The 14,026-nt window shown below is 38.2% G+C and overlaps 1 protein-coding gene and 1 long non-coding RNA gene across 3 annotated transcripts; both read right to left on the reverse strand.

The window, feature by feature from the left end:
- Window positions 1–2,995: 2,995 nt before the first annotated feature.
- si:dkey-88n24.3 lies at window positions 2,996–3,378 on the reverse strand. Its single transcript, NR_186752.1, has 3 exons — window positions 3,338–3,378; window positions 3,140–3,178; window positions 2,996–3,047 (listed from the first exon to the last, which is right to left on the reverse strand). It is a non-coding gene; the product is annotated as a si:dkey-88n24.3 (long non-coding RNA).
- Window positions 3,379–10,538: 7,160 nt separating this feature from the next.
- On the reverse strand, window positions 10,539–13,764 carry si:dkey-88n24.11. 2 transcript variants are annotated; one of them, XM_678522.7, is made up of 3 exons: window positions 13,730–13,764; window positions 13,590–13,646; window positions 10,539–12,802 (listed from the first exon to the last, which is right to left on the reverse strand). In XM_678522.7, exons 2-3 carry the CDS (start codon window positions 13,598–13,600, stop codon window positions 11,215–11,217), a joined length of 1,599 nt encoding a protein of 532 aa, XP_683614.1. In that variant the 5' UTR covers window positions 13,601–13,646; window positions 13,730–13,764; the 3' UTR covers window positions 10,539–11,214. The 2 variants fall into 2 exon arrangements, with proteins under 2 accessions (XP_683614.1, XP_073764012.1); XM_073907911.1 differs by having other exon boundaries at window positions 13,726–13,764.
- Between the last annotated feature and the right edge of the window lie 262 nt (window positions 13,765–14,026).

Raw genomic sequence — 14,026 nt, forward strand, 5'->3', positions numbered from 1 at the left:
ATCACACATTAAAGTGAATTTTATATAAAGTCATAGGCCCCGTTTACACTGCCACTCAAATGTGACCCAATTCCGATTGTTTGCTCATATGTGACACAGATAAGATCTGTTTTATGACCATGTAAACACGAAAAAAGCGCATGCATTCGGATATTCAGAGATGGGTTTCAGGCCTCCTTCATTTGTGGAAACAAATAAGATATAAATCGGATATGTGACAATGCGACTGTCATGTAAACAGGCAGATCGGATTTATTGAGGCTTTATGTTTTATATGTTATTAAACTTGCAAAAATGTGGTGCTTCTCCGCAGTTTAATGATGCAGAAGAAAGAGCGTGTGTGGAGACGCCAATGTAGTAAACAACAACAACAGAGGAAACATGGAGGAGGAAAGAAGTCAGTCTATTTGAAGTCAATTTACTCCCACCAGACCTGAGATCTCCCTCGTACCCACAGTTCTCTGTCCTCTGAATGGTGGAGGACACCATATATAAACCTAATAGGCACAAGCTGCGATGACGGTCCCTTCCCTCCTCCTCTGCCTCAAAATCATTTTAAAGTTGGACAAACTTCGTGTTGTAATATTTGCTTTTTGTCGCTATTAGGCTAATACATGCTCTGCGGGCTACACACAGAAAAACTTTATTCTCTCCAACAGCAGTGCGCACACAGACAAAGGCTACATCTTCAACTACACACACACTCATAAGGGCTATACCATTACATAAACTGCGCGGGGGTATATCTGGACTGAACCATTCACTGCTTATACTACACTTCGCGTATTTCGCAGAGGTAAAAACAAAACAATTTCTTCCATCATGGCTAATGTGGCACAGATGCTAGAACTCACATTTATGCATGCCAATTTTATGGCAATTTTACGTCAATTTTATGGCAAGTGTAAACACATGAATTCAAGAGTTCACACTAAGCTCATGATTTAAACATGGCTTGTTTGGCATGCTTTCCCGGGAGAGAGCCCTTAGCTCAAGGGATCCTCGAGCCCAGGGCTCCCCCTCTTTTGCAGGGCGAGTGGAGATTGAGCTCAGGTCTATCTCAAACTCCCCCGCTGCTGAGGCCAAGGTGAACTTCCTGAGAGTAAGACATTATAAAAAGGTTTAGGCTTATTTTATCTACAATATAAAGCACATTTGGATGGTGGGAGGAAACCGGGGAACCCGGGGGAAACCCACGCGGACACGGGGAGAACATGCAAACTCCACACAGAAATACCAGATGGCTCAGCGAGGACCCAACACCATTGGTATTCTTGCTGTGAGGCAACAGTGCTAGTCACTGGGCCACCGTGCCGCCCATTCTGGATAAAGGAGGAAGAAGGGGAGGAGGGGGGTTTCTTCCAGCTGAAGATAGTTGTAGAAAGGAAAGGAGGATATAAATAGTGATTTGAGATGCTTTGTTTGGAGGATCATAATCAGCTAATGTGGACCAGCTGGGTCAATCATGAGCACATGCTCCTCTCGAAATTATTTAAAAATTAAACTTCACTTAAATATACACCGTTTAAACGGACAAGCAAAGAAATCAGATATAGGCAACAAATCGGAATTAAGCATCAAGACCTGATCGTGTAAACGGGACCATAGTCTACACAACAATCTCTGGGCTTGCTACATCACAAATACTAAAATTTGAACACAATAAATGATTATTGCATCATAAACCACCCCCTTTCCAGTTGTACACAGTTGTTGCTCTGCAAAGCTCAGTTCCTAGTGAACATTACTAAAAGCATGTACTGTAATGTAACTTTTGGAGCAAGGGATGCGCATCATTCACTGATGTACATTCGAATCATTCATATTTTCAAAAGCGCAAATGAGAGCGCATGCTGTTGTGTGTGTGTGCGCTTAGCCTCGGAGACGAGCAGAGCACACACATCTAACGGCATCTTAATGCGAGCACTTTAATGGTCAAATAGGTGTCAAAATGCGGTGTTTAGCGATTACTCATATTAACCCTCATTAAACAAACGATTTAATAAAAAAAAAACATAAACAGAACCGCACCGCTCTTAAAGTGACAGTGGGCTATATTTCTGCAGCCAACTGTTTTTATCATTGATCAAACAACAAAAGGAGAAAATTAATTACTGCTCGTGACTGGAGGACTGCTGTAGCAATTATGAAGTTTTGTTCTTACAGTGAAGAGTTTGTTCTTAAGGTACAGTTTGTTTCATATTTTTATTCTATTGTATTTATTTCCCTTGCCTTATTTACAGCGAGGAAAATAAATATATATAAAGTTGAAGTCAGAATTTTTAGCCCTCCTGAATTATTAGCGACTCTTTCCCCCAATTTCTGTTTAATGGAAAGATGTTTTTTTTCCAACCCATTTCTAAACATTACAGATTTAAAAACTCATTTCTAATAACTGATTTATTTCATCTTTGCCATGATGACAGCACATTATATTTTACTAGATATTTTTCAAAACCCAAGCATTCAGATTAAGATGACATTCAAAGGCTTAATAAGGGTAATTAGGCAAATCATTGTATAACAGTAGTTTCTTCTGCAGACAATCAAATATATGTATATATATATATATATATATATATATATATATATATATATATATATATATATATATATATATATAGATAGATAGATAGATAGATAGATAGATAGATAGATAGATAGATTTTTCTTTTATAGAGGTTTGTACTCACTGTTGTAGCAGATAAAGGATGAGATGGCACTACATGGCCAAACATACCACAGTCCTTCTATTATATAAGCACAATTATTACTGCCGGTTGGTTGTTCAGATGTCCAGTTCAGAAAGAGCACAGGATCACCTGAAGACCAATGCCAATTATAAACACTCGTCCTCTGAAGACCAATCCAGACATATTTATCATTCACTTTCACACTCTTCATCAGCTGTATCGTGTCGTTCATGTTGTCAACAGTGGCCAGATCTGTGTATTTCTCTCTGCAGTATCTCTGAGCTTCAGTCCAAGTCTTCCTCTCATTTATAAAGTGATACTGACGCTGAACACATTCAGATATGGAGCAGAGAGCTGTGAAAGAGACACTTTGCTTTAATGCTTTTCAGAACAGAGTCAAACCTAATGAAACTATAAACCATCAATAAAACTACAAACACACTCACCAATGAGGAGAAGAGGGAAATATAGAGTCTGAGCCATTTCTGAAGAAGAGAAAAATAGAAAAACAATCAGATTATTTCTGGAATAAAATCAGCTGGTTAAAGAAACAAAATGCAGATTACACAAGCAATAAGAACATCAACTGATGTCAAAAATGTCATTAATCTCGATAAAAGATTGTGAATGTGAGTACTTTTTACCTCAGAGCTGGTGTGTTTCTGTCCTCAGTCTGATAATTCTGTCTGCAGCTTCAGGCTATGTGATTATATCTGCACTCATCCGTCATTCAGCACGTCACATCATTTGTTTATTACTCTTAAGGCCTTTGTCAAATTCTTCCTCATCCATGTTTTACTTGACTTCTGTGGAAGTCTGTTCATTTGAATAAAGTCATTAAAGTATAAATAATACAATACCTCTTCACATAACAAATCCACCTCAAAAATGGTGTGGTATTTTCTTGTCTTATTTTATTGGTGTTATTCATTTTCATCTATTTTTACCAGTAGAAACACTTTCTGTTGTGCTGTTTGTGTTTTATCTTAGAGTTTTTTTCCAAACCTCAAATACTTCACCTGCGGTTTTCATATATGCCTGTTGGACTTGATTAATGGATCAGGAGTTTAGATTTAAGTCGACGCTAAACTGTAGATTCAGTGAGTTTGACTCTTCAGGCATAAACAATCTTGTTGCAGCACTAATAATTGTACAGTTTACTGCATTATTCTTCTCGTTAGGGTGTACTCACACTAGGCACATTTGCCTTAGAATAAACTCGGCCCCTCCTCCTGATGACCCACACTCACACTGCATATATACCTCCTGAGCCAAATTGTGTTGTTATCGATGCAACAATTTAGATGAAAACTAAGTGAATCGCCTCTGGCTCAATATAATGGAGGTTGCTTTATCATTATATTTTTTGTTCTTTTGAGACGTCTGGCAAACATTGCTGATTATTTCGCCGAACAGATCCACCACTTTTAACGCTCATAAAAGTTTCATTACATCATCATGCTGCAGGTATTAGGAGGTCTGCTGAAGGTGTAGAGAGGGTTTGGCATTTGTGTTAACATATGATGGTTTATGTTTAACTGAAAAGAATGCATTATTAATCCCTAAGAAATAGTGCCGTAAAAGTGACATCGCGTCTTCAGTTTCGAGCTTGGTCATGCTGTGCACTTACTCAACATTCACACTGAGCCCACCCAACCATGCTTTGACTCACCTCTACCAACTGGGCCAGGCACAGAGGACTTACACTGGTCAAACAATTCTGGAAATAGTAGTCAAACATGTCCATGCATGCTGTATCTATTTCTCCCTCCATCATCCATCAGCTGTGTATTCAACTGAACTGAATGGCGCACACACACACCTAGCAAATATCCGGATGACCACAGGACCTCAAATCAGCTCCTGAGTGGACTTGGGGCTGACGCATCACACAAAGACGGTGATATCAGCAGCCAAAACAGCCACTGTTGATAGAGACACTGCCGCTTGCCCTCTGCTCAACACAGACAGACAGACTGTCAAACATCAGAACAGCATCAAGTCTCGTCACTCAATGATGATCCTCAGGAAAACAGCCAGGAAAACATATTTCAGCAGCCAGAATCTCCAGATCAACAGCCTCAGTCATCAGTAGGCCCACATGGAATCTGCGCGCGCAGAAATCCGCAGATTTTCCGCAGAATTCCGCAAATTTCTGCAGTTTTTTAGCCCATTATAAATTCGGTTTATTTACTTGAGTAAATGTGTAAATCTGAATTTATTCAGTTTTTATTCAGCAATTTATTACTTTTAATTTAATATATTAAAGTGTAAGTTCTGATACTCCGCTGGATACTCCCAAAATAATTCCGCAGATTTTTAGCAAAATTCTCCACAGAAATAGCAAAAAACGTCTGCAGATTCCATTTGGCCCTAGTCATCAGACACGTTCTCATTGTCACCTTGCTCGCCTCTCTTTGGTTTTTCGAAAAAGATGGAGGAACTGGTGTATGCTGGAACTAAACTTTTACACTCCATTGCCGCAAGCCCCCAGTTACCAACCAAAAAGCAGCCTGCTCCACAACCACCTCTGAGCCCACCTGGAAGAGCCCTCCGATCACACCGCTAGGGCCCAAACAACAACGCCCCATCTTCAGCTAGTGAACACAAGAGCTCTCAGTGATGTGTGTCGGGGACCTGCTTAGATAACAGTGTCTTCATCAAATGTTTTCAGAACAAGCAGGAACCCAGTAGAGAAAAAAACCCTTTCTCTAAGCAGATATGTGTTGTATTACGTGACAGAAAACCAAAGATTTCATCAGGCCATATAGCAAATTTCTCAAATCTGCTGTCTATTAAATGTAAATCTCTACTGAAGGGAAAACAGCTAAAACTGTTAAGTTAGCACTTTTAAACATCAGATCACTCAATAATAAGTTTCTTTTAGTCAATGATTTTATGCTTTTAAATGAAACTTGGCTAGATGACAGTTGTAGCGCAGCAGTTCTGAATGAAGCAGCTCCTTTAAACTTTGACTTTTTGAGTGTTTGTAGAGTTAATAGGAGAGGTGGAGGCATCGCTGCCCTGTTTAAAGATGTGTATGAGTGTAAACAAGTGTCATTTGGTGACTATTTGTCTTTTGAATATCTGAGTATAGCACTAAAGGGTGCTCCACGCATCTTACTGATCATTATCTACAGACCTCCAAAATATTCTCCAGCTTTTATTGAGGATTTTACAGAGCTGTTATCAATTGTAACCTCTGAATTTGATTATTTTAGTATTGCTGGGGATTTTAATATTCACATTGATAATCCAGAAATCAATGCTGTAAAAGAACTGATGACTGTTTTTAACACTTTTAATCTGACTCAGCATGTTCAAGGACCCACACACAATCGTGGACACACTCTTGATCTACTTATAACTAAGGGTTTACACATTTCATCGACTGTTGTTAAGGATGTGGCACTATCTGATCATTTCTGTATTTTCTTTGATATATTGATCACTCCAGCTACTAAAGACAGATCTGTCTCTGTCAGAAAGAGATGCATAAATGAGAACACCAGTGAGCAGTTTATGAAGGCCATATCGCTAGCACCAAGTATATCTGCAGACTCTGTTGATTCTCTCCTTGATTTGTTTAATTCTAAAGTTAAGAATGTCATTGATGACATTGCTCCTGTTAAAGTCAGAAAGATGACTGGGATGACAAAAAAGGACCTTGGAGAAAATCAACAGCAGTTCAAAAGATGAAAAGACAGTGCAGAAAAGCTGAGCGCATGTGGAGGAAGACGAAACTTCCCAAAAAGTCAGACAGTTGCAGCTCATCCAGAACACTGTGGGCAGGATTCTGCCCAGAACCAGAAAATCAGAGCACATCACACCGATCCTCAGGTCTTTACACTGGCTTCCAGTTACATTCAGAATAGATTTTAAAGTATTATTACTGGTCTATAAATCACTAAATGGTCTAGGACCTCAATACATTACAGATATGCTGACTGAATACAAACCCAACAGATCACTCAGATCTTTCGGATCATATAAACTAGAAATTCCAAGAGTTCAGTCAAAGCAGGGTAAATCAGCCTTCAGCTACTAACAGCGCCCCCCGCTGCTGGAATCAGCTTCCAGAAATGATCAGATGTGCTCCAACATTAGGCAAATTCACATCAAGACTGAAAACACATCTGTTTAGCTGTGCCTTTACTTAATAAGCACTGTGCTGCGTCCGACAGAGACACACTATTATGTTTTTTTTTTGTTTTGTTTTTTCTATTTTATAACCCATTTTATCTGGTTTTAATCATTTTTATTATTTGTTTTTATTTTCTAATACTTACCTCTTTTATTGATGTTTATGTAAAGCACTTCGAATTGCCACTGTGTATGAAATGTACTACATAAACTGGCCTTGCCTAAAAAAAATGACTTAATGTCAAAAAGTCCACAATAATTTCAGACTTCCTCGTCTGATGTGCAGAGACCAGCTTGTCTAAGTGTAGCCTTTAGGAGGCTGATCTCAAGTCTGGCCTTGGTTTGCTGCAGTTTGGTCATGTGCAATTAGAAAAAAACACTAGCAAATTAAGCAAAGACCTTCATCAGTTTGACTGCACACGTGCTGCAAAATATCACAAAGCAAACACATTTTTAAAAAGTGCACTGCATGTTCACACAATGCAAACAATTAGTAAAATGTGCTGCATCAGGATTTATATTTATTTGTAATAAATTTAAAAAAATTAAAAAAAACACCAGAAGCAGAAATACCAACTACCAATACTCTTCTTGCTGTAAGACGACAGTGGTAAACACTGAGCCACCATGCTGCCCCTTTTCCTGCAGTTGCCTGAAGTAAAATAGATTGCAGTTTGTTGGCAAAAGCCGCTAAACGCCACTTGCCTTTGACAGCAAAAGCCACTAAATCCCGAGAACCAATCAGAATACACAATTGTTTTTTTTATTTTTTTATTTTTTATAAAAAGTATGGTATGGAGCAATATGTTGCTTTTTTGACACATTTAAAATTTGTGGGTAAGAAAGAATAATTTATTTATGTTTGGTATGGTCAGAAATAAACTTAACTAATTGCAATAGGACACTATGAAACCAAGACCCATTTGCTCATGCTCATTGAGCAAGCTCATTCATGATGCACTTTAATAATTCTAATTCTTTGTTTTAGGCATGATGATAGGTCACCTTGGATCATTCGTTATTAACAGCAGATTCAGTGATCTAATCTTTTTTAAATGAATGTTTATTTATAAAAACAAAAGCTTGTCTTTAGACAACATTTTCTTCATTTTTAAATACACAAAGTAAATATAAGAAATTTCAGCTTTTACGGATTCAGGAAAAAGATAATAAAAACGGCGCCACTTCAGCCTAAAAGCAGCCATGTTCTGTTTACTTGGCCTTTTTCTTAGTACTGTGCAAAAACAGAATAGCATCTCATGTGCCTGGATTTGGGCGATTCTGCCTCGCTTCCAAAACAGCCAGTTGCACTTACTGATAGTTCACTCACACCTCTTGTTGCAGAAATGCACAAAATTCTCCTTGCAAGGTGCTGCAGTCGTGTAGATAATCTTGTTTCACCCAGAACAATAGAGCAGATTTTCCTCTGAAGACTCCTCTAACTGAAAGTTTGAACAGTACTCTTCACTTCATCCATTATTTTGTGCGTCTCATCTTCACATTCTGCGAGGTCCACTCTCTGCTTTTTTGCTGATCCACTTGCATGTCCCGCTACATCCACCCGCAATTTATCATTATGTATTTTTTTATTACCTGACCCGCGAATTTTCTGCAGAACCTGCAGATATAACTGCCATCCACGCATAACAAAACCATGCACACTCAATCACACACATACACTACAGACACTTTAGCTTATCCAATTCACCTGTACTGTATGTCTTTGGATTTGTGGGGGAAACCGGAGCCACCGGGAGGAAACCCATGGCAACAGGGGAGAACATGCAAACTCCACACAAAAATGCCAACTGACCCAGCTGAGGCTCCAAACTTTTTGCTGTGAGGCGATCATGCAACCCACTGTGCCACCATGATTCTCTTGTTAATTCGGTAGATTACTTTTTTACAGTTAGAGTTACTCAAGTTTTTTATCATAAATACTTTTGGTATATTTTTTCTTCCATAGAACTGAAACTTCACATACACACTTTGTGGGATGTCAGTGAATTATTATAAATCTTGTAAAAAGGGGCATGACGTCCATTTAAACATCACACAAGCACTGAGAGTGACTTTCCTTCTTTGAAATATGATTTCTTTTTCCTGTTTTGCAAGGACCACATTTTTATGAACTATGATCATGTCATTTGTATCTAAGTAAAAGTAAAGTCTCATCCAGTCAATCCACTGGTTTGTTTATTACTTGTTTCACTATGAGTTTTGGTAACTTGTTGGAAAATAAAATTAAAGTATAATCACGGATTTGATGTGGTTGGGTTGAAGGGAGTACATGCATACATAACATATATAAAATAAGACTTCCACCCATTGACAGGTCTTTCCCAACCCTATCTGGAGGGAGGGACACTACCCCAACAGTGAGTGGTGGAAAGAGTTCTGAAAAAGCATACTTGAGTAAAAGTACCATTACTTGGCAAAAAATGTAGTGTGAGTAAAAGTACCTGTTGTAAATTTTACTCCAAGTAGGAGTAAAAAGTAGCCCTTTTAAAATTACTCATGAGTAGTAAGTAGTGAGTATTATGCTGTTAAAAGTTAATGCATTTACATGTAGTTTGTGGATGTGTGTGTGTAAACGTAACATTCTGTAGTGCATTTAGTTATTGCCCAGCAGGCACACAATGTCATAAGACGTTAATATTAGGTTAGATTTAGGTTGTAATGTCAGGTGACCAAAATTCAATGTCTAGCCAGCGTCTAAGGATGACATTGTTTTAATGTCCAATAATGACATCAAATGATATTTGGTTGATTTTAGGTTGTTAGAAAGTGACCAAAATCCAACACCTTAAACGAACGTCATATTGACGTTTTTTTTTTTTTTTTTTTTTTATCAGTTATGGCAACCAAAATTCAACGACTGATAGATGCCATAGTGGTAACGTTGACACAACGTCAAGCTGTAATATTATTAGAAGTTGATTTATTATTTTTTTTTTAGGTTGGATGTTGGACAGACATTGGGCTGACGTTGAGTTCTGATGTAAACCCAATTTTCATTTCCACACAAAATGCAGCGTCTCCACAACATTAGGGTTCAATTTTAATCTGACGGCATGTTTACGTCTTGTGCCTGCTGGGTGTTTAAGGGAATTTTGGTCATCATACAGTAAATATCCATCATCTTCTCATCAGTGACACGCATTTAAACCAGGGGTGCCCATACTCAATCCTGGAGGCCCGGTGTCCTGCAAAGGTTTGTTCCAAACCCAATTAGACACACCTGCGATGGTTAATCACTCTCATATTCTAGAAACATCCATGCAGGACGTGTTGAGGCAAGTTGGAGCAGAAATCTGCAGGACATCGGCTCTCCAGGACTGTGGCTGTTTCTCAAAATGCGTTCTTCATCAATTTTGCGTCCTTGTGTTCTCGTGTAACATCATCATCAACTGCTGAAGTTCTGTTCTAATACTCAAGACAGCAAGAACAGAGGATGCGTGAAACTTCCCGGATGTGATCTTGATATCGAGGACGCAACGATGCAGACTTGAGCACCAAGCTCGCTCTGGAAGTCCCAGAAGTCACTGCGACTGGAAATGGGAAGCACAGCATTTTATCAGATATTAGAGATATCACTTATTTACCTCAGGAGTTTCCCTAAATGAAACAGTGAAGGTAAACATAACCATGGACATCTTAATAAAGGAATAAACACATTGAGGATGTTTGTTTGCGGAAATTCGTATTAAAATCTGTTTTATTCATATTGTGCAGAGTATATTTATAATGTTTTTATGCAAAATATATATTTTGAAAAGGGGGGAAACAATAAAAGTTTGTATGAAGGCTGCACAGTTGAAATAATTGATTTGATTGGACAGGAATTACAGGACTGATTTTTCTAATTCCCATAAACAAGAAAGAATAAAGTAGTAACTGGAGGTTGAAGAAAGGTAGTGGGGTAAAAGTACAGATACTGCACTAAAAATGTACAAGGAAAAGTAAAAGTACACATTTTTAAATCTACTCAGTAAATTACAATATCTGAGAAAAACTACTCAATTACAGTAACTTGAGTATTTATAATTAGTTACTTTACACCACTGCCAACAGTACATATATTAGACATATAACTCAATCATTTCAGGTTTTAGAGTCTTTTCTAATGATCTTGTTTAAGTGTGTTTGATTAGGAAGCGTATACAATGTGTAGTGTTTGTGTGATTCTAAAAACAGAGTTGGGAAACAGTGTTATAAAACATCATCATTATGATACATCACAGACCAACAGATTAGTGGCTTGCCTAATAAATGAATCCTTAAATGCTTGACAATATGATTAAAAGAAAGCATGTATTTTCACTCATTTAAATCAGCCCCTGTACCATTTTCTTATCCTAAACATTGTTCTTTGTTCTTATTGGTTCATCTGATCTGCATTTTTAAATTCGTCAGCCAGGAGGAGTTTAGCCAGTCCAGCTTTTAGGTAATTCAGAGTATCTCTATTGGCTTCTTCAGCTGCTGGCCATCTCCTCATTTCCTCGAGCTCTCGAGCCCAGTCTTCTTTCCCAGCCTCCCTCAATCTGGGGATGAAGAAGTCCAGATGCTGGAGGGTCAAGGCAGGGTCTGGTTTTAATGAGATTTGAAACCAATTCTTGATGGTTTTGTAAGCTTTGAACACCATTATTAACATATGATCTTCAATCTCCTTCAGCTCTTTGTCAAGAGCATCCATTACAACTGAAAACCTCTTATTCTGAGGGATTTCATGATCCTTTAATAATTCATCAAACTTCATCACCATGTCTGAGGTTCTGAAGACGTATTTCTCGTTCTCTTTAAGGTGTTTACTGTAGTGACACTTCCCTGTGCATACAGTGCAGTAGTCGTTTCTCATGACTTCACACTTCTTGGGACCAGAAACCCACCAGCAGTCAACGTCATGACAGTTTTCTTCACAGACGGTGCAGGTCGTCACCTTTCTGTTCTTCCATGATGCATTTACTATGGGAACCTTTTCTTTGACAGTAATTTTGAGTTTAAAGCTAAAGTTTGTGCTTCTTTCAATCTCATCCTTGTTTTGCCTGATTGCCTCCTGAATCTGAATTTTTTCAGACTTCTTCGACTCTTTTTCTTGAATTCTCAGTTGTAAGTTGCTGATGGAAGCTTCTAGCTGAATGCGTTGAATCAAGACATCTGAAGTCAGCTCTAAACTGCGTCTGTTCTTTTTATCTAGAGATTGAAGGAACTGCTTTGTCTCTTCCATACAGTCTTCCCAGGCGTCTCTTTGAGCACAAGTGTAGCGTTTCTCATTGTGACGAGCTTCAGCTTGACGATTGTTGAATATGAAATGAACAGGTTCACCACTTCTGTCTCGTCTGCAGGGAATTTTAGCTTTATTAATGGCACTGAGGACATTTTTAGGAGGAAGACCATCAGAGTGTGTGATTAAAAACACAATGTTGTTCACAATGTCTTTCCCAAACAGAGACAGAATTGAGCTGATAATGTAGTGTTGTCTGTCTGAGAGACGATTCTTAGATGCTTGAATCACAAAACACACAGCATCAACTTCTCGAACTCCATCACTGCTCTGGAACAGAGCAGATAAATTCTCTGCAAATTCCAGATCTTTCTCCAGTCCTCTAGTGCCTCTGTAACCAGGAGTATCAATGATGGTGAGAGAAATGGCACTGTCCTCTGGAAAGACCTCATACATGGTGATTTCAGAGGTTTGGGATTCTGTTTGATCTCCTCCTTCTTCTTCTGTGATTTCATTCCATGTTTCATCCTCAAACTTCACTCCCAGTATGTAGTTCACTAAAGAGTTGATGAGGGTGGTCTTTCCAGCACCGGTCTCTCCCACCAGCAGAATAATTTTGTTTTGTTTACTGGTGTTTTTTGTACCATACCTCCATATTCTGACTTTACCATTATCATCAAGTATTTTCCTCTCTGTATGTAGACGGTATCGTCTTGGAGGACCTTGATGAATTAAGGTTGCTCTGCATGGTGAATATATTAAAACAATATTTTAGAGAGATAGTAGAGTAGTAGAACATGAAAGTTTAACATTGTTTTAGATAACCAAGACGTTTCAACAAACAAAAAAATAAACAAAACCCCTTTATTTTGTCTCTGAAAAGTAGAGAGAGACATAGGTGCTAGTAGTATACTTTGATTTCACTCGGCTGTTATTTTACAGCAAAATCAGAGACTGCGGTGGGAAGTAGTATCGCCTGAGTCACACAGGAATGTTGTGTACCTGGCTGTATATCTTATCAGCGTAGGGAAAGTTTCACAAATGTATACTTCCACTGCCCTCCGTGTGACCCAAAGGTCCGTATTTAGCTCAGGTTAAAGGAAATGCCACTAGTTAGCTAATGTTTTCCTTCCCAAACACACATTTTGGATGGCATTTATCAAACTCAAGTTAATGAACTGATGCTTTCACTATATGAGACTTGTCACAATACAAAATTTTAGAACTAAAAAAAAAAAAAAAAAAATTCCCGTTAACATTTAAGCACTGTTGATGATGTTTTTAAACAGCGCTCATTATCTAAACTCATTCATCTGTGACAAAGTTTATATGATCATTAGTTGCCTGCGCTCTCGTTTTTTTCATGGTAGGCATTAAATGCAGCTGGTTTTGACTGAAGAGAATGGCTCATGTTATTGCCTAAAATCTAATTTATACGCATATAGCTAATTCCAATGTTTCAATCAGGATTTTGATTTAATTTGATTAATCGTTCAGCCCTCTTAGAGAGAATACAAGTCTGAACTCACCTGGAACTCATGGTAGCCTGAATGACCTTAGCAGAAGAACTTTGTTCTCTCTCCAGTCTGCAAAACAACTCATTACCTTAAATAACAAACACTGAGAAGTTGCATTTCGCTACTAAATAACAATGATTTTTCTTACACACCAGCTTTTGCTCTGACAAGTGTCTGGTTGAACAACAAAATCCTTCAACTGAATTACTGATTTAACAAGCCTAACTGGTTGAAGTCCCTCCCAGCCCTGCCACTCCCAAAAAACACACAGTCAGGATTTACTAACAACATGAAGTAAAACCACAACATCGATGGTAGGAAAGTTTACTAAACTTTGTGAAGATCAATTCACTGCTCCTTACAACAATATTGTTTATGTTCTAAAACAGTTTGAGTTTTTTCTTCTTCTTCCTGTTAAACACAAAGATGAAGATCTAGCCTTCTGATGA

This window comes from Danio rerio, chromosome 7 (assembly GCF_049306965.1).
Source record: "Danio rerio strain Tuebingen ecotype United States chromosome 7, GRCz12tu, whole genome shotgun sequence".
NCBI lineage: Eukaryota > Metazoa > Chordata > Actinopteri > Cypriniformes > Danionidae > Danio > Danio rerio.